The 21,444-nt window shown below is 41.7% G+C and overlaps 1 protein-coding gene and 1 pseudogene across 1 annotated transcript; both read left to right on the plus strand.

Moving 5' to 3' along the window:
- The first annotated feature begins 911 nt into the window (after positions 1 to 911).
- LOC109738584 (uncharacterized) lies at positions 912 to 5,818 on the plus strand. Its single transcript, XM_073509939.1, has 3 exons — positions 912 to 1,129; positions 1,796 to 4,496; positions 4,601 to 5,818. The coding sequence occupies exons 2-3, from the start codon at positions 1,808 to 1,810 to the stop codon at positions 4,954 to 4,956; spliced, it is 3,045 nt and encodes a 1,014-aa protein (XP_073366040.1). The 5' UTR covers positions 912 to 1,129; positions 1,796 to 1,807; the 3' UTR covers positions 4,957 to 5,818.
- Positions 5,819 to 5,923: 105 nt separating this feature from the next.
- On the plus strand, positions 5,924 to 20,098 carry LOC109771623 (uncharacterized; annotated as a pseudogene).
- The last annotated feature ends 1,346 nt before the right edge of the window (positions 20,099 to 21,444 follow it).

Raw genomic sequence — 21,444 nt, forward strand, 5'->3', positions numbered from 1 at the left:
CATTTGTCAAATTTACCTGTAGGATGAAACAAGAAAAGCTAAATCACAATAATAAGTTCGCTGAACCAAATGTATGACGTTCAACCAAATCAGACAAACACAAGCATATAACTGTTTATTTTGAACCTAAACTATCATAATAACCTGCTTTGCTGTCTAGCGACTGATGTACCTTTGTCACATTTTCTAGTGAGAGCCGTTGTTTCTAAGGTCGGCATCAGAGACATCAGCACCTGAGTCATCATCAAACAGCCAAAATTTTGTAGGCAGTCATAACCTCATGGCTTGACTCTTGACATATGCAGCTAGAACACTGATTCAGAGAAACAACCAAAACAGCCACCTGTTAGGTCTGCAGCTAGAACACTGATTCAGAGAAACAGCCAAAACACTCTGGATATCCAGAGGTTCAGTTTTATTTCTATAATGAAAGTTCGGTCAGAACCTGCCTGCTACATGAATCTATCCAAGTACATGAATCGATGGAAAGAGTAGAGTAGGCGAGGTTAATTAGTCATCGTACACTGTATAATCAATATATTTGCGTGCGTGTAGCTAGCATGACGCTGACCAGTCTTGGTGTGGATTCCGGCCTAACCCCGGCCTGCCAAGTCAAAAGTCGACACCAAATGGCATGATTAGAGTCAGTGCGCCTGACGCCGTAGTAGCAAACCCCGCCCTTGGATAACCATGTGGATACATAGCATGCATGCATCCTGCTTTGAACGGTGAAAGTGGGTGCTATTCCCACGTGATATTATATGCTGATCAGACCACTTGTGCACTAAATTAAACGCCGATCCACGATCGAAACCCAGGTATAATGCATTCTACTCCCTCTATAAAGAAACATAAGATCATTTAAATCACTAGTTTACTGATCTAAATGGTCTTATATTTCTTTACGGAGGGGGTATCTAGCTAGCTAGTGCATCATTTGAGAGTGGACAACAGAAAGCTAGTTCATTTTTATTCGAGGTTCATGCCTATAAAGCAAGGCGCAATGGTGAACACTCAAACTCCGAACCATGTTCTCGCCTCTGCCTTGCAGCTGTAGGCAGTCCAAAACAACAAGAAGAACAACAACAAGAAAGGAGGAGGAGGAAAAACCTGGAACGGAGATCCCCAGGTACGTACGTGATTCACACCACGACACGATCGATCCATGAATAAATGACTAATATATCTGCCAAAATATATACTTCCTCCGTCCTTATTTCTATCGCGCCCAGATATCCCAAGGTTCAATTTTGTTTATGTGTCATAAAAGTTATACTCCCTCTGTAGCGTAATATTTGTCGTTGGAGGGAGTAGTTTCCAACAGTATAATTTAGTATTTCAATATGCATCTGACGTGAGATTTATAGGTTAAAAATCTGACGCCCATAGGTATGTCGTATCTCGATTGAGTGCATGGCAATTAGTAGCTGCAACATGGCAATTTTCCTGACAATTTTACACTACATGGCAATTTTCATTTTGAAACATGGCGAATCCTTTTCTTCGTAAGCATGGTAAATTTATCTGTTTTCACATGGCATATCTGGGCGTTATGTGAGAAACACTAAAAATCTGACGTCAGACTTTAACATTTACCATAATCTAATAACATGTGACTAATATATTAATGGTCCAATTATTGCTCCAATTTAATCACGAAACATGATGGCACCATGTAAATAGAGATGTATAGGGAGTATTATATTAGTACTATTGACTACTTAAAATTAACCTTCACCTTATGTATGCATATATAGAGAATACTGATGATCGATCAACATATACATGTATGCAGAGCTACCTGGCCATGAAAGTGAATACAGTCGGAAAGCTACTTCTCTTGGTGTTGGTGACTTTCAGTGCACATCATGTGGTTGTCATCTGCAGCTCCTCCTTCTTACATGGGAACGACACAGATAGATTGTCACTGCTTGACTTTAAGGATGCAATCAGTCTCGATCCACAACAAGCCTTCATGTCTTGGAATGATAGCACCCACTTTTGCAATTGGGAAGGTGTCTTGTGCACGGTGAAGGCGCCACGTCGTGTCGTCTCTCTAAACCTTACAAGTCGAGGTTTAGTAGGACAAATCTCTCCTTCACTTGGGAACCTAACATTTCTACATTCTCTAGTCCTGACAGAGAACACACTCGCTGGAGACATCCCAACCTCCCTCGGTCACCTGCATCGCCTCCAAACACTACGTCTGAATAATAACACACTGCAAGGAAGGATACCGAGTTTTGCAAACTGCACAGAGCTAAAGGTGTTTCATGTTGCATTTAACAATCTAATTGGCCAATTTCCTGCAAATTTTCCTCCTCACCTTCAGATGTTGCAGGTTTCAGGTAATAACCTTACTGGCACCATCCCAGCTTCTCTTGCCAATATCACGACACTAACCCACATTACCTTCTCATATAATCACATCAGCGAAAATATCCCAAGTGAGTTTGCAGATTTGTCTAGCTTGCAGTACCTGTATGCGGCTGTCAACCAGCTAACAGGAAGATTTCCACAAGCCATCTTGAATCTTTCTACTCTCATCGGTCTTGACCTTGGTCCCAATAGTCTAAGTGGAGAGGTACCACCAAATCTCTGTGCCTCTCTGCCCAATCTCCAGATACTTGTATTAGCCGAGAACTTCTTTATAGGGAACATTCCTAGTTCATTCACTAATGCTTCCAATATATATGATATCGATTTATCAATCAACAACTTCACCGGATTGGTGCCCACCACGATTGGCAGACTTACCAAACTCTCGTATTTAAATCTTGGACAAAATCAACTCCAAGCTAATAGCAAGCAAGATTGGGAGTTTTTGGACAACTTAGGTAACTGCACTGAGCTGCAGATGTTCTCCTTGAGTTGGAATCGTCTCTCGGGGCATGTACCAAGTTCATTGGGTAACCTTTCCAATCAACTCCAAAAACTATACCTGGGAGAAAATCAACTATCAGGAGATTTTCCTTCGGGCATAGCGAACCTTCGCAACCTTATTCTATTATCATTGGGGGCTAATCATTTTACAGGTGTGGTTCCGGAGTGGATCGGGACTGTTAAAACTTTGCAACTACTAGATTTAGGAGGAAACTACTTCACCGGGGGTATTCCATCATCCTTGTCAAACTTGTCTCAATTAGGATGGCTATATCTAGACTCAAACCAGTTCATTGGTCATATACCACCAAGCCTTGGAAACTTTCCAATGCTTCAATGTTTGGACATTTACAACAATAATCTTAGTGGTAAAATTCCAATGGAGATCTTCAAAATTCCAACAATGTTCATACTTAAATTATCTTCCAACAACCTTGATGGACAACTTCCTACCAACATTGGAAATGCCAAACAACTCGTACATTTGTTACTTTCATCAAACAAGCTATCCGGAGATATTCCAAACACTTTGGGTGATTGTGAAAGTTTAGAAGACATCGAGCTAGACTTAAATATTTTCAGCGGAAGTATTCCTGCTTCATTAGGCAACATAAGCGGCCTCAAAGTTTTGAATTTGTCTGCCAATAACTTAACTGGGTCAATATCAACATCTCTTGTCAACCTACAACTTCTTGAGAAACTAGATTTGTCATTCAACCATCTAAATGGAGAGGTTCCAACAAAAGGGATATTTAAGAATGCAACTATTGTGCGGATTGATGGAAATCAAGGGCTTTGTGGTGGGGCACTAGAGTTACACATGCTAGCATGTTCTGTTATGCCTTTAAATTCAATCAGGCACAAGAGATCTGTGATGCTCAAAATAGTTACCCCAATAGCCAGTATGGTGTCACTTGCTCTGGTCATATTTGTTTTACTTCTTTGGAGAGGAAAACACAAGAGGAAGTCTGTATCACTGCCATCACTTGCTACAAAGTTTCCAAAAGTTTCTTTCAACAACCTAGCGAAAGCAACACATGGATTCTCAACATCCAACCTAATTGGCAGAGGGGGATATAGTTCTGTATACAAAGGAAAACTAGTGGAAGATGGAAATGAGGTCGCCATAAAAGTCTTTAACCTAGAGACAAGAGGAGCGCAAAAGAGCTTCATTGCAGAATGTAATGCGTTGCGAAATGTGCGGCACCGTAATCTGGTCCATATCATAACTGCATGCTCAAGCATAGATTCTAATGGTAATGATTTCAAGGCCCTAGTGTACGAGCTGATGCGAGGAGGTGACTTGAATAAACTGCTACACTCGAACCAGGACCATGAAGGCTCTTCTGATTTGTACCTCATTACAATGGCTCAACGCATAAGCATTTTGGTGGATGTAGCAGATGTACTGGAGTACTTACACCACAACAACGAAGGCACAATGGTTCATTGTGATCTAAAGCCTAGCAACATTCTTTTGGATGACAATATGATTGCTCATGTTGGAGATTTTGGCCTGGCAAGATTCAAAGTTGGTTCAACCACATCATCTCAGTGTAACTCAAGTTCTTCTTCGGTTGCCGTAATGGGAACAATTGGATACGCTGCTCCAGGTAATCGACTCTTAAAAAAAATCATGTCACCACATTCTTTTCTGCATCTATGTAGACCAATGAAAGCAAAATTAACTGCTTTTTTATTCATTAATAATCTGTAGAATATGCAAGGGGTGGTCAAGTTTCAACAGCCGCGGATGTTTACAGCTTTGGTGTCGTTCTCCTCGAGATATTCATTCGAAGAAGGCCAACTGATGACATGTTTAAGGATGGACTAAACATTGTGAAGTTCACAGAGATTAGCTTCCCTGATAGGGTATTGGAGATTGTCGATCCCCAGCTGCTACAGGAATTGGAGGAAACTCCAGTGGCGTTGAAGGAAACAAGTGTAAATTGTCTGCTACCTATTCTAAACATTGGCCTTTGCTGCACCAAGCCATCTCCAGGTGAACGTATCACCATGCATGAGGTCGCTACCAAGCTACATGGAATCAGGGATGCATATTTGAGAAGCTAATCTCTGTACTGTATGAAAGGACCCGGATTTCCCAAAGTTTCTTTCAACGACCTATCCGGATTTACGTTAGCATTTCAGTAACATTAGCTACCTGAATAAATTGTATAATTGACGTTTATCACATATAAATATAATGTATGCAAGGACCCAGATTTACAACCCAAACCCTCTGTGTGTTACTGTATCAGCCCAGGGCACTGAAAAACTGAGATGAATAGCATTTTCATGTACGAATATTACCAAGCAAACATATATTTTATTTACTACTCCCTTCGAGCCATATCAATTGTCGCTGATTCAGTAAAAAGTTGTACTAAAATCAGTGACAATTTTTATGGAACGGAGGGAGGCACCCGTATTGACAATCAAACAGACAAAGACGACCACACATTTTTGTCAGAACTTGACACATGACAGTGAGCAAGCATCAGAACAACTAGTTGACTCTCTACTAGTTGGGACAGCCGAGAACCAGTGGCCTGCCTGTAAGGTCTGCTTCAGGCGCCGAGCAGCTTTGTGCCTTTGATGTTTGAAGTTGGTCTGCCGCGGGATTGACTGCAGCAAGAACACAGATTCATAATATCACCCAAAACACTCTGAACATTCAGATCCCCTATTGTATTTCTACGTGCTAGAAAGTTCAGTCAGAACCTGCCTGCTACATACATGATGAAAACAAGAGGCCCGATCACATCAATCGATCACATGACCGCATCAAACCATCAATTGAAGTATAGGAATCAAAGGAAGACCGGGGGCGCTTACCCTCTCTTTTAAAATAAAAGGAAATCAATGGAAAGAGTAGGCAAGGTTAATTAATTAATTATCGTACTTGTGCGTGGTGACTATGGACTTCAAAATATGGAGGAGGCTCGTCTGAAATGCATAACCTAAAGAGATGACTTCTCCGCTCTCTCTCTGCACAACAAAAGAGAGTCTCTAAACCATTGCGGGCAGTTGTTTTGAGATGGCGCACACAGATATTACATATACCAGGTGCCCATTCTGGCAAAGGAATCCATGCTTCTTTTCTGCCACTTGGATAACCCGTTGGCAAAGGTTCTATGGCGGACGGTGCACATAGCTTTTAACATTATTCCTCCCAACTCTGTCAGCTCGTTATTTGGAATGTGGCTCAACGGGATAGAGTTCGAAACAGCGAGCCACGTCCGCGTAGGAGTATGTGCGTTATTGTGGGCTGTGTGGAATTGCAGAAATGATTTCGTTTTTAACAGAACATCAAATATTCATTTTTTGCAGGTTATCTTCCGGGCCACTGCATTGATCCGTATGTGGTCGCTACTCACTCCGACGGAGGCCAGGGAGCGTTTGGTTACTGGATCTATCCGATGGGAGATGGTAGCACGGGATATATTCAACCGGTTTGGATGGCGATCATGTAATAGGATAGACAATTAGTTTTCCTATCTTTTTGTGCCAGCCGGTTGTGGCTTTTGTGACCGTTTTTATTGGCTCTTTGTGAGCTTTTATTTAATTTTTTCGAGACTACAAGACCTTGTTGAACTTATTTGCTTTTCATAAAGGTGATCGTATGCATCGTTCTGATGCAGAGGACGGGGAGCTCCCCCTTTTCGAAAAAAATGTACCTCCTCCCTTTCAAATTAGTTGACTTGAATTTATCTAAATACGGATGTATCTATACTTGTTTAGTGTCTAGATACATCCGTGTCTAGATAAATATGGGTCAAGTAATTTGTTGCACATATTCTTGTGGGAGCGGCGGCCTTATGCTGGGCAATGTGGCTTACCAGGAATGATGTGGTTTTTAACAATAAATGTGTCTCATCTCCTATGCAGGTTATTCATATTTGTACACGATGGCTCCGTACTTGGTCTATCCTGCAGAAGCCGGAAGACAGGGACATTTTTATGATGGCGTCTACATGGCTGGAGCGTACGGCCAGGGAGGTTTTCTACCCCCATGGATGGCGGTGTGATTTACAGATAAGATCTACCGCTCCTTAGGCTGGACACGATTTATTGCTTGGCATTGTATCAAATTATTTTATTTTTAGGGTGCTCTGGACTTTTTGGCTGTGTGCATTTAGCTATGTAGAGGCCGGGCTTTCTATGATTGTATCACCTCGATATATCTATTCAATGAAATGTCCTTTATCGAAAAAAGATAAATATGGGTCAAGTAATTTATTTGGAACAGAGGGAGTACGTACGTACGTGGTATTGCAGACGTGATATCATATTCTGATCCAACCACTTGCACACTAAACGAAGATGACCGGGCAGCGGCAAGCTAGTATAAAGTAAGGCCGTAGTGGTGAAGGTCGATCAAACACTCCAAACTGCGAACCTTTGCACACATTATATGCTTTGTACGTCTCACCTATGCTCTGCAGCATCTGTAGCTTTTGAAGAAGAAGAGGAGGAGGAGGAGCGTGTACTTACGTAATTCATCCGTGGAGCAATGAATACCTGCTAATTAACACATGTTTTATTAGTTTAATCACTTAAATTCCCAGTTCCTCTGCCCTGTAGGCTGTATCAGCTGCAGCTCTTGTTCCGGTCAGGGAACTAAAAGCTAGCGTGGAAGAAGAAGACCAACAAACCCCAGGTGCATAAGTAATTCACACTGGAACGTTCAAGTGCATTCCATCAATTAATGAATATATCCACTACTACTTTAGTGACCTTAAACGTCTTATATATAGCATGGTTCGAAAAAACCCGTCTTATATTTGTTTACAAAGGTAGTATTATATTAGCTATATATACTATTTAAATTTCTCCTTCATCCTACTATGCATTCCTATAAAGAGAATACTGGAATCTAACTCGACCAACATATGTACAACAGAACTACCCAGGTATGTAAGTTACTACAGTCGGACAGTTATTTCTCTTGGTACTGGTGACTTTGAGTGCACATGATGTGGTCGTCATCTGCAGCTCCTCCTTGCATGGAAACAGCGAGACAGATCGGTTATCACTTCTTGGATTCAAGGACGCGATCAGTCTTGACCCGCGGCAAGCCCTGATGTCCTGGAATGAGAGCACCCACTTTTGTAATTGGGAAGATGTCATGTGCAGTGTGAAGCCTCCACGTCGTGTCACTTCTCTAGACCTTACAGGTCGAGATTTGGTAGGACACATTTCTTCTTCACTTGGGAACCTAACATTCCTTCATTCTCTAGCCTTGATGGAGAACCTACTCATCGGAGAGATCCCACCCATGCTCGGTCACCTGAATCACCTCCAAACGCTCCTCTTGAATAATAACACGCTGGAGGGAACAGTGCCGAGTTTCGCAAACTGCTCAAAGCTCAAGGTACTGAATCTTAGAACTAACAATCTAGTTGGCCAACTTCCCACTGGTTTGCCTCATCACCTTGAGGTGTTGAGGATTTCTTCTAATAACCTTACTGGTACCATCACAGCCTCTCTTGCCAACATCACAACATTAGCCGCCATTTATTGTGAGTATAATCACATCAAGGGAAATATCCAAGTGAGTTTGCACATTTTTCGAGCTCGCAGTACCTGTCTATGGGTGTTAATCAGTTGTCGGGCAGGTTTCCACAAGCCATCTTGAATATTTCTACTCTTATAGGCCTTGGCCTTGGTCTCAACGGTCTGAGTGGAGAGGTACCATCAAATCTTTGTTCCTCTCTGTTGAAATATATTGCCCACCTCCCTCCATCAGTTTGGACTTTTGGATGAGTTGGCTGGAGCATGAATTCAATATGGTATCAGAGCCAAGAGGTCTTGACACTAGTAGAAAAAGGCCCATTTGTCCCGGTCTTTAGTCCCTGTTCTTATACAAACCGGGACAGATGGGCCTCCACGTGGTCGCTCCGGCGAGCCCAGGCAGGAGGGCCTTTGGTCCCGGTTGGTAGCACCAACCGGGACCAATAAGCTTCCACGCGTCAGCATTTCAGCGGCTGGTTTTTTTTGAATGGAGGTGGTTTAGGGGTTTTGGGGGTTAATTTAGGTTGGTATAGGTAGCTAATAGAGAGATGTGTCCTCTCTTATCTCCGTGCTATTGCTACTGCTATGCCTAAACATGAGTTAGATTGAAGTGAGGCAACATGTGGTGCATGTCGAAAGTTTGGATTATACTACTTTCGACATGCACCACATGCATGTTGCCTTCACTTCAATCCAATCCATGTTCATTTCATCCACAAATATATAATAACTCTTCATGCTTGCATCATGCATCATCATAATAACAAGTCCTACTAATCATCATCATACAACTTCTACTCGTTATTAATAACAAGTCATACGATCATCATCCTGATAGTCATCGAACCAACCCTACTTTGTTCTTAGCACATGATCATCAGTATTAGGTAGGACCTAAATACCCTCTTTAAGGTAAAATAGCATAAAACAATATAGACCCTGACTCTCCATTATGGAGAATGGAGATCATCCTGTCTCCAATTCTTGCGCTTCGCTTCCTTTTACTTCCAAGAACCTCCTTACGACTGTCCATACATTTTTTCCATTCTCTGATTAGCATGTCTCCACTTCTTTTAGAAATCCGGTATGGACAGTTGAGATTCGTAGGATGACCTGGATATATGTTCAAAACACGAAGGCTGCCATTCTGATACATCAAATGAGGCACACAATCCTCTGGGATTTTCTGTTGAAAAACATAGTAATAACTTCATAGTTAGCAATGATGTACTAGTTTTAGAAGTATGCAAAAGATGCACGGATGTCGTAATAGTAAAATATCTTACCAGGGTATCTCCATGGTAGTTACCGTGGTTCAACACGTGCACTAGTGGCACGTATTGACCATAATGTTGAGGAGTTTGATTGTAGATATTGTAACTCTCAAGATCAGTACAAAATCCGACCAGATGACTTTTCTCCTGATAAGTTAATTCGGAGCCATCGGTGTAGTGGGTTTTGTCTACCATGTTCTGCACATTGTTTGAACAATCAAAATAAGTTGTCAATGGAAATAAGCTGTCAACTATTTTGAAATAAACAATATAAATTAGCTAATAACTATGTTTGAGAAACTCACATAGCGGTAGAACTGGAGGCGTATCAACAAGGACTCAAATGTCCATATTGTCTTGCTCGATTTCAGGATCACCAAGATCCATGGTGACAAGCATACCCTCATCAAAACCATACATCTTGCAAAACGCTTCCCAATTTTGCAACCAAAATGGGTTACGCTCTCAGCATTATACAGATTTACTTCAAAATCCACATCATGATGGGTCCTTAGGTGAATTTTCTTTGTTTCAAAATTTTCATGGTCTTAAAAATCCATCCTCTCCAAGACATAGCGTCTTGCATGGCATGGGATAAGCTATACTCGAATTGTAAAAGATGAAAATTACACGTTGAAATAGTTGAAGTCATGCTTAATTACGAAAAAAACACTTGTCGCCGTTGCGTACCATTTCAACATCGAAGGTCTCCTCGAGCTTAATGCTAAAGCGCCGATCATCGTCCAGGTGAGGCCTGTCGCACAAACCTCGATCGTCGTGGCACCACCCGCACTCCCCCGGGAGACTTTCGTCGTCCGATGATGACATTTCCTACGTTCATAATTCAAAGATGAAACTTGTACAATTAAATATATGTACTACAAAAACTAAATTAGATCATTATTATTCATCACGGGTTGACTATCGGTTTGTCGAGTCTTTTCTTGAAAACTCTCAGCTCACGTGGTGTATACATTCGACCATTGGTGATGGTCGCTCCTCCATTTGTCCCCGAGTGCATTACACCAAAATGTCTAGCACACGGGAACAAAGGAGAAGCGACCCCCACGACAACAGTCTGGATTCTTCGTCCTCTCATATATATATGGTGGAACTCTCCCTCACTGATTCCTCTCTGACATTTGCGACCGTCGGTGATGGTAGCTCCTCCTTTCGTTCCCGAGTGCATTACACCAAATTGTCTAGCACACGGGAACGAAGGAGAAGCTACCCCCACGACAACAGTCGGGATTCTTCGTCCTCTCATATATGGTGGAGACTCGACAGACTTAAGTCAACCCGAAATATCGTTTAATTATCTTTCTAAAAGAGAATTTGGCTGGTCTCACCTCGACGTCGGAGGGGGCGGTGACGGGGACGACGGCGGGGATGATGGAGGGGTCGGGGGCTCCTAGATTTCTGCGAAAACAAAAACCCTATAAGCTATAACCTAATCATATGCATATGCCTTGCATAGTGCTCTCCAATTTTAGCATTCAAAGTAGGAGTAGTTTTCCAATTTGAGCATTCAATAAGCAAAATCAAATCGCAAAATAAAGTAGTATTCAAATTAGGATGCATTCAATTATAAGCAAAACTACATCATCTCCATGCGTCCGTACATCGTCGAATATTATCACTAATACACCTCAAATACTATCATACATATCGCCAGTACAGCTAGAACCGTAGCGCCCGACGGGTATCGGCGCGGGCGGTGGACACCCAAAGGGAAGGAACCATCACAGGATCATAGCTCCAGTGAGATCCCTGAAGAACCTGCCAGGTATTGTCGAACCTGCCCTCCAACGCAACCACGTAGCGACGGACGTGCTGGTCCTCCTCGCTGACACGGTGACGTACTACCTCCGCGGTGTCCGGAAGCCTCGGCACCGTCACTAGCCCACGCGACCGCCACCAAACAAGGATCGGGTCAACGACGGGCTGGCTCCTCACCAACCTATGCCCCCCGGAAGGTAGCACCTCCCAAAACCAGCCCGGCGGAGCCCAGTCCCGGACATGGCCCCTCTGCCGGCCTCCTCCGCCGAGTCGACGACGAGGATGCGGGATAGGCATCATCGATGTCGATGCGGGAATAATTGCTTTAACTAAAAAAACAAACTTGTTCTATTAATTTCCTTACTATAAATAGAATAATGTAGTACTTACTAAAAATAAACTAGCTAGTTTAACTAGTTCTATTATTTTTCTAACTAATTCTATTAAACACTTTCTAAGTAGTACTTACTAAAAGTTATCGGGGAGGGGGGTACGTATATCGACAACGACATACCCGATAAAAAAATAAGAAGAGGAAGAAGAAGAAAAAAAGAGAAGAAGAAGAAAGGAATAGAGGAGGAGATCGAAGAAAAAAAGAAAAGAAAAAGAGGAGAAGAAGAAGGAATAGAGGAGAAGAAGAAAAAATAGAATAATATATTATTCTATTTCTTCTTCTTCTCCTCTATTTCTTCTTCTTCTACTCTTTTTTTCTTCTTCTTTTTCATCTTCTTATTTATTTCTCCTCTTCTTCCTCTCCTCTTCTTCTTATTCTTCTTCTTCTTCTCCTTCTTCCTCTTCTTATTTTCATTTTTTCTCTCCTTCTTTTTCTTCTAAATATGAACATACATAAATGACTTCGATCATACACAATTTTCAGATTCCTACACAATATGAACATATACATAAATTGACAAAGAAAATTCTATGAACAAAAAAATCATAAAAATTCTATGAACAAAATTACAACAGAAAAAAATATAAAAATTCTATGAAAAAATTGGTATATTCTTTGCATATATATGAACATATAAATATTTGCATATTCAATAATAATATCACCAAAAAAAATCTAAACTACACATCTAAATTACAACAACTAAATTAACTACACATCTAACTACACATCCAAATTAATACAACTAAATTACAAATCTAAACTACACATATATAATAGCTAGCTAGGGGGCGCGGGGGCGCGGCGGTGCGGCAGCAGCGGCGGCGGCCATTACAGGAAGGAGGAGGAGGGGATCAGGGCGGTGCTCACAGGGTGCGCGGCGACGGCGACGAGGAGGCAGCGTCGGGGCAGGGGCGGCGCGGGGCGGCGACGGCGTCGGGGCGGGGCGGGACGGCGTCGGGGCGCGGCCGGCGACGGCGTGGGCTCGAGGGCGGCGGACGGCGTCAGCGTGGGCTCGAGGGCACGGGCGACGGCGACGGCGGCGCGGCAGCCTGGCGGCGTCGAGGAGGGTCGGCGTCGTCGGGCGGCAACTGGCGATGAAATCTGAAAAAATGCTAAGTGCTGGCTTATATAGAAAAAGTTTTAGTCCCGGTTCGTGGCACGAACCGGTACCAAAGCCCACCTTCAGTCCCGGTTGGTGCCACCAACCGGGACCAAAGGCCTCTTTTCAGCAGCCCAAAGGGCGGGAAGCAGAGGCCTTTGGTCCTAGTTGGTGGCACAAACCGGGACTAAAGGGGGGGCATTGGTATCGGTTGGTGCCACGAACCGGTACCAATGTATGCCTTTAGTACCGGTTTGTGGCACCAACCGGGACTAAAGGCCTTGTGCTGCCCGCATCGCGGCACGGAAGTTTAGTCCCACCTCGCTAGCTGAGGGAGCTCGAGAGTGGTTTATAAGCCCCACTCCCGCTGCTCTCTCGAGCTCCTCTCAAATGCAGGCTTTCGGGCCTAAACACACTGTATCTGCCTGTGGTCCTATTGGGCCTTCTACGGGCCTGAATCCTGGCCCATGGGTGGGTTTCTAGTCGTATTCAGGCCGTGGTGGCCCAGTAGGTGGCGTTTTTTTTATTTTTTCCAGTTTATTTCTTTTCTTTTTTGCTTTATTTATTTTATTTTGTTTCTACTTACAACAAAATACTTATTTATTTTATTTTATTTTTTCTAATTACTTATTTATTTTATTTTATGATAATTCTTTTTTCTATAAAGTTTCTAACAAAAAAAGTTCTTTATGAAAATTCTTTTTGCTTTAATTATTTTGAACAGAAAAAACTTTGATAATTTTAGTTGCATCAATTTTATATAATTTTAGTTTCAGTAATACTAGAGGTTGCTTATAATGTTTTGAATAGAAAATACGTTGACAATTTTAGTTTCATAAATTTTATTTATGTTATTAAAGTTTATTTTATTTTGTTTCTACTTATATATTTTATTAAAGTTTATTTTATTCTATTTCTAATTACTTATTTATTTTTTATGATATTTGATTTTTTTCATGCATTTACTGTTTATTTTGAGATATAAGACCCTGAAATTGAAAAGCAATAAAAATGAACTCTTAAAAGGTTGAAAGTTGGCATGGTATCATAATTTCACCCACATAGCATGTGCAAGAAAGTAGAGAGGGTTACGGCAAAATTTGGATGCACTTCGTGTACAAAACGGACAATCTCTTTCGAAGTATCAGGGTTTCATTCGGAAACTCGTCTGTTACAAAGGGATTTCATTTTTTTGAACTTAATTGAACTCCATAGTTTTTTTGTGTTCAAAATGCAACATTCAAAGCCACATCATCAATTTTCAACCCTTTCTGACTTCATTTGTTATTTTTCATGCATTTACTGATTATTTTGAGCTATAAAACCCTGAAATTGAAGAGCATTTCAAATCAACTCTGAAAAGGTTAAAAGTTGGCATGGTATCATAATTTCACCCATATAGCATGTGCAAGAAAGTAGAGAGGGTTACGGCAAAAACTGGATGCACTTCGTGTACAAAACGGACAATCTCTTTCGAAGTATCAGGGTTTCATTCGGACACTCGTCTGTTACAAAGGGATTTCATTTTTTTGAACTTACTTGAACTCCATAGTTTTTCTGTGTTCAAAATGCACCATTCAAAGCCACATCATCAATTTTCAACCCTTTCTGACTTCATTTGTTATTTTTCATGCATTTACTGATTATTTTGAGCTATAAAACCCTGAAATTGAAAAGCATTCCAAATCAACTCTGAAAAGGTTAAAAGTTGGCATGGTATCATCATTTCACCCACATAGCATGTGCAAGAAAGTAGAGAGGGTTACGGCAAAAACTGGATGCACTTCGTGTACAAAACGGACAATCTCTTTCGAAGTATGAGAGTTTCATTCGGAAACTCGTTTGTTACAAAGGGATTTCATTTTTTTTGAACTTACTTGAACTCCATAGTTTTTCTGTGTTCAAAATGCATCATTCAAAGTCACATCATCAATTTTCAACCCTTTGTGACTTCATTTGTTATTTTTCATGCATTTACTGATTATTTTGAGCTATAAAAACCTGAAATTGAAAAGCATTTCAAATCAACTATGAAAAGGTTAAAAGTTGGCATGGTATCATCATTTCACCCACATAGCATGTGCAAGAAAGTAGAGAGGGTTACGGCAAAAACTGGATGCACTTCGTGTACAAAACGGACAATCTCTTTTGAAGTATCAGGGTTCATACGGAAACTCGTCTGCTACAAAGGGATTTCATTTTTTTGAACTTACTTGAACTCCATAGTTTTTCTGTGTTCAAAATGCACCATTCAAAGCCACATCAACAATTTTCAACCCTTTCTGACTTCATTTGTTATTTTTCATGCATTTACTGATTATTTTGAGCTATAAGACCCTGAAATTGAAGGCAACATATAGCTCTCATGAATAGATAAGTGACCAAATTAATAGAAGTTCATCATCACATTAAAACTAAAGTACATACATAGTTCTCATTGAACAACATATATATAGCTCTCCAGAGCATCTAATTAAACCATACATTGAAATTATGTAAAACATTTCAATGCAACAACAAATGCGATCATAATCGCAACTAAGGTAACAATTGATCCAACTGCATAATGATACCAAGCCTCGGTATGAATGGCATATTTTCTAATCTTTCTAATCTTCAACCGCATTGCATCCATCTTGATCTTGTGATCATCGACGACATCCGCAACATGCAACTCCAATATCATCTTCTCCTCCTCAATTTTTTCCTTCAAGTAATTGTTTTCTTCTTCAACTAAATTTAACCTCTCGACAATAGGGTCGGTTGGAATTTCCGGTTCAACCACCTCCTAGATAAATAAAATCTATGTCACATTGGTCGGCATAATTGTCATAAACAATAAATGAACCAGATAGTTATAAAAAGATAATATATACTACATCCGAATCATAGACAGGACGAGGGCAGACGGGGGCGGATACCAAAACCATCGCAATATATAATAAGAAGGAATAATAAAAGTAACAAAATTAGACAAGTATCTATCTGAAGTAAGAATTTTTTTTTCTTTCAGAAAGAAGATAAGAACAAGAGGCTCACCACGGTGGTGCTGGTGACGAGATCGGCGCGGGCGATCGACGGCGGTGAAGACGGGGACGGGACGTGACGCACCGCTAAACCTAGACAAATCTCGGGGAAAATGGAGCTCGGAGGTCGAGTTTCAAGAGGAGAAAGATTAACCAGTGTGGCTCAGACATTTCATCGAACACCTCATGTGCATAGGAGGTGAGCTAGAGCACCCAAATGCCCTCCCCTCGATGGCCAGAAAAAATAGAGCACTGTGGAGTGCTCTGCTGCGGTGATGGGGTATATATAGGCAGCTCATTTGTCCCGGTTCGTGGCTAGAACTGGTACTAAATCCGGGCCTTCTGTCCTGGTTCAAGCCAAGAACCGGGACCAATGGTTGTGGGCCAGGAGCGAGGCCCATTAGTCCCGGTTCATGCCTCGAACCGGGACAAATGGTTCCATACGAACCGGGACCAATGCCCACGAGGCCCCGGCCGGCCCCCTGGGCTCACGAACCGGGACGAATGCCCCCATGGGTCCCGGTTCGTGATTGAACCGGGACTAATGGGATTGCCATGCCCGAACGAAAGCCCTGTTTTCTACTAGTGTGAGTTCAAGACCCTGCCAATGCAGTATTAAATAAAACGATTCTGCGGCCTACATCGATCCCACGTCTAAGGACTAAAATAGCCTAGACGTGAGGGGAGTGTTGAAATATATTGCCCACCTCCCTCCATCAGTTCGGACTTTTGGATGAGTTAGCTGGAGCATGAATTCAATACTCTCTACCCGACCTCCAGATACTCTTATTAGGTGGCAACTTCTTTCTAGGGCACATTCTTAGTTCATTCACTAATTCTTCCAATCTACACCGCATTGATTTGTCGAGTAACAACTTCACCGGATTGGTACCCAACACGATTGGCAAACTTACTAAACTCTCACAGTTGAATCTTGAACTGAATCAACTCCAAGCACACATCAGGGAAGATTGGGAGTTTTTGGACAGCTTAGGCAACTGCACAGAGCTACAAAGTTTCTCCATGAGTATGAATCGTCTATCAAGGAATATACCAAGTTCATTAGGCAACCTTTCCAATCAACTCCAGTATCTATACTTGGAAGACAATCAACTATCAGGAGATTTTCCTTCTGGTATAGCAAACTTTCGCAACCTAACTGTTGTAGCATTGGGGGGGGGATAACTTTACAGGTGTGATTCCGGAGTGGATTGGGACTCTCCAAAATTTACAGCAAATTGTATTAGAGAGAAACTTCTTTACAGGGGCCATCCCCTCATCCTTGTCAAACTTGTCTCGGCTAGGAGGGCTCTTTCTACACTCAAACCAGTTCTTTGGTCACATACCAGCAAGCATTGGAGACTTTCCAATGCTCCAATATTTGGACATTTCCAACGACAATCTTCAAGGCTCAGTTCCAGTGGAGATCTTCAGAATCCCATCAATGATAGGAATTGATTTGTCATTCAACAACCTTGATGAACAACTTTCTAATGACACTGGCAATGCCAAACAACTCATATATTTTCAACTTTCTTCAAATAAGTTATCTGGAGATATTCCAAATACACTAGGTGATTGTGAAAGCTTAGAAGAAATTCAGTTAGGCTCGAATGTTTTCAGCGGAAGCATTCCCACTTCATTAGGATAGATAAGTAACCTCAAAGTTACATATGCTAGCAACTTCTTGAGAAACTAGATTTGTCATTCAAAGTTACATATGCTAGCAACTTCTTGAGAACCAACTTTGAATTTTTCTGCCAATAACTTAACTGGGTCAATACCGACATCTCTTGGCAACCTACAACTTCTTGAGAAACTAGATTTGTCATTCAACCAACTTCATGGTGCGGTTCCAACAAAAGGGATCTTCAATAATGCAACTGACGTGCAGATTAATGGAAATCAAGGGCTTTGTGGTGGGGTACTGGAGTTACATATGCTAGCATGTTCTGTGACGCCTTCAAATTCAACTAGGCACAAGGAATCTTTAGTGCTTAAAGTAGTTATCCCAATAGCTAGTTTGGTGTCGCTTGCTATGGTCATATTTGGCTTATTGCTCTCGAGAGGAAAGCACAAGAGCAAATCTACATCACTACAATCATTTGCTACAAAATTCCCCAAAGTTTCTTTCAATGATCTAGCCAGAGCAACAGAGGGATTCTCAACGTCCAACCTAATTGGCAGAGGGAGTTACGGTTCTGTATATAAAGGGAAACTAGTTCATGATGAAAAAAAGGTTGCTGTGAAAGTGTTCAACCTAGAGACAAGAGGGGCACACAAGAGCTTCATTGCAGAATGTAATGTGTTGAAAATGTTAGACACCGCAATCTAATCCCTATCCTAACTGCATGCTCTAGCATTGATTCTAATGGCAATGATTTCAAGGCTCTAGTGTATGAGCTCATGCCACGAGGGGACTTACATAAACTACTATACTCAACTGGACAGTATGAAAGCTCTTCAGATTTGACCCTCATTGCGATGGCTCAAAGGATAAGTATTGTGGTGGACGTAGCGGATGCACTGGAGTATGTACACCATAACAACCAAGAAACAATGATTCATTGTGATTTGAAGCCTAGCAACATTCTTTTGGATGACAATATGACGGCTCATGTTGGAGACTTCGGTCTGGCAAGATTCAAAGTTGGTTCCACAATGTCAACCCTTGGAAACTCCAACTCTTCTTCTGTTCCAGTAATGGGGTCGATCGGATACGCCGCTCCAGGTAACGATATATTTTTTGTTTCAAGTTGGTACTTTTTTCGGCATCTATATTAAGCAGCGACAGTGATATAACTCCGTTCTTTTCATTCTTTAGAATATGCCGGGGGCGGTCAAGTTTCAACTGCCGCGGATGTTTACAGCTTTGGTGTCGTTCTCCTTGAGATATTCATTCGAAGAAGGCCGACTGATGACATATTTAAGGATGGACTTAACATAGTGAAGTTTATAGAGGCCAGCTTCCCTGGTAGGGTATTGGAGATTGTTGACCCCCAACTGCTACAAGAGTTGGAGGAAACTCCAATGGCCTTGAAGGAAAAATGTTCAGAATGTCTTTTGTCTATGCTAAAGGTTGGCCTTTCTTGCACCAAGCCATCTCCCGGTGATCGTATCAACATGCAGGAGGTGGCGGCCAAGCTACATGGAATCAAGGATGCTTACGTCGATGCTAACTGAAAGACAAGTTGTTGTATAATTGGCGTTTATCACATAGCGTGTATGTAAGAAGTATTAGCTAGCTGAACAAGCAAGTTTATGTATAGTTATTATTTGTCACATAGCGTGTATGTAAGGACTCCGTATTTACAAATCCACACCCTATCGGTGTTACTGCATCAGCCTTGATAGTGAAGAAGGAAAAATAAATAGCATTTCCAGGCATCAATATCAGCAATCAAATAAATAATTAATTGATGATGTTCGGAGTTTATTTGGTTTCCATTGTAGTCAACAAGTATGCCTGACAGGCTGACACTATCCAAGTATGGCAACAAATTGACCCACAGAACGAAACAGAGGACCATTTGTCTACAGCCTTTTGAAAGAAATTGATGCCTGCCACAAGTGCCCCTTCCAAGTTGGCATTTGTTAAATTTACCTACAGAACGAGAAAAAGGAGATTGATGTAAAACCATATCCACTAATTCAAGGGGTATGCTAATCACCAGCTATGAATTATTAAATCTGCTCCAGTGACAGTCCAATTTAGTCTCTCTGGAGGTACTAGTTTGGATGGTAGGCCAGAAAGAAACAAAAATAAATAAAATCGTGTGATGGTCACTGATTTGCACCGAAACTCAGATCAGCGCAAGCATGTTACTGCTTATTCTAAACCTGAACTCTTATGACATACTTGATGCTTACCTACTACCGTACCTTTTTCACATTTGCCAGTTAGAAGTCGGCACTTCTAAGGTGGGCGTCGGATAGATTAGCTTGCACCTGAATTCAGCAGCAAACAGTAAAAAAAATCACTTACCGTCTCAGAACTCGACAATTGACAGTGGTCAAGCTTTACTACAAATTGTCTGGCTTTTTGTCTACTGCTGGCTGGAATCTCTGGGGAGAGGAGATGAAGAAACAAATGCAAATCAGTAGGATGCAGCAGGAACACAGATTCAGAAAAACATTCTGAACATTCAGTACTTGTGTTGTATCAATACGTTAACATTGATCACATCCAAATATGTTGAGAGTTGAGACGGCAACTGAAGATAAGCATGTAGTAGCACTTGCCTGCCCCATATATGTTGGAACCTCTGAAAGAAGTGTTCCCTGTCACAAGCGGCCCTTCGAGGTTGGCGTTTGTTATATTTACCTACGCAACGAAACAATGGCAAGCCAGATCACAAGATCGCTGTAAAAACATATCCCGTAGTTACGCAGGGCGCTAACAATCAAATTATGCAATATTAGTTCTGTTTTAGTGATAGTCCAAAATTGCTCCCTTTTGAAGTTACTAGTTTGATCACCAGGAAGAAACAGAAAAACAAGTTTTTTGTCATGGTCACTGAATCGAACAAGGGGAAGCAAAATTCAGAGCAGCAGAAGCATGGGCTGCTTATTAATCTGAATCCAAAAGATTTGCTGCCTACTGTGCAGCTACTTATGTACCTTTATCACATTTGCCATCCGGAAATCGGCGTCTCTAAGTAGATAAGTGTCAGAGAGAACACAGGTTCTGTGAAAACAGAATACTGTCAACATTTTCAGAGGTTCTGTTATGTTTCTACATGCCTGAAAGTTCAGTCATGACCTGCTAGTTAATGACTTTAAGAACTTTCCAAACAAAAACTTGATCACTGAAATGCAAAGGAACTTGGGCCTTCATCGTTTCCAATCCTAAATGTGTGTTGCTGAAGGGATTAGACTTGGTCGCTCGTATCAGTGGAAGAGGTTAATTAATTGATTATGATGAGATTAAGTGGGTGAGGCGGCCACTGAAGTCTCTGCTGGCGAGGTCCTGCGCCCGCGTCATCCTCCCACCCACACACTCACGCCATTGAATCCCACCTGACCGGCCGTGGCCTTCCTCACGCTGACTTGTGGGACCTTTTCCCGCATTTTTACTTTCTTCACTCTGCTCTCTCACATTGGTCTGGGTGCGTTCCGGCCTAACCTAAGAAATACGTTAAACCTGGCCTTCTTAGGCCGGTAAAACAAAAGATAGTGCACCTTATTCTAAATAAAGAAAGATTAGTGCGTCTAAAACTACAATTTCCAGTGATCATCTTGGTGCAAAAAAAAAATCTTTGTGCAACGTACACAGTGTGGATTGGAGACCGGAGACCAGACACCTAGCTAGTACTGCCGATCGACGTCGCGCCTATAAATTGAAACCGCAGTGGCTGGCGAAGGTGAACCAGGTACTCAACACTGCAAATTACCACACACATTGACATATGCATCGCTCGCGGCTGTAGCTCTTGTTTCGGCCGGGAAAAGGAAAAGGCTCCTGGAGCA

Source organism: Aegilops tauschii, chromosome 3 (assembly GCF_002575655.3).
Source record: "Aegilops tauschii subsp. strangulata cultivar AL8/78 chromosome 3, Aet v6.0, whole genome shotgun sequence".
Lineage (NCBI taxonomy): Eukaryota > Viridiplantae > Streptophyta > Magnoliopsida > Poales > Poaceae > Aegilops > Aegilops tauschii.

Bases quoted from the DNA above. Each gene is read 5' to 3' on its own strand.
- LOC109738584 (XM_073509939.1), top strand. From the start codon at position 1,808: ATGAAAGTGAATACAGTCGGAAAGCTACTTCTCTTGGTGTTGGTGACT. The intron at 4,497-4,600 runs GTAATCGACTCT...AATAATCTGTAG, and splicing joins AATTGGATACGCTGCTCCAG to AATATGCAAGGGGTGGTCAA.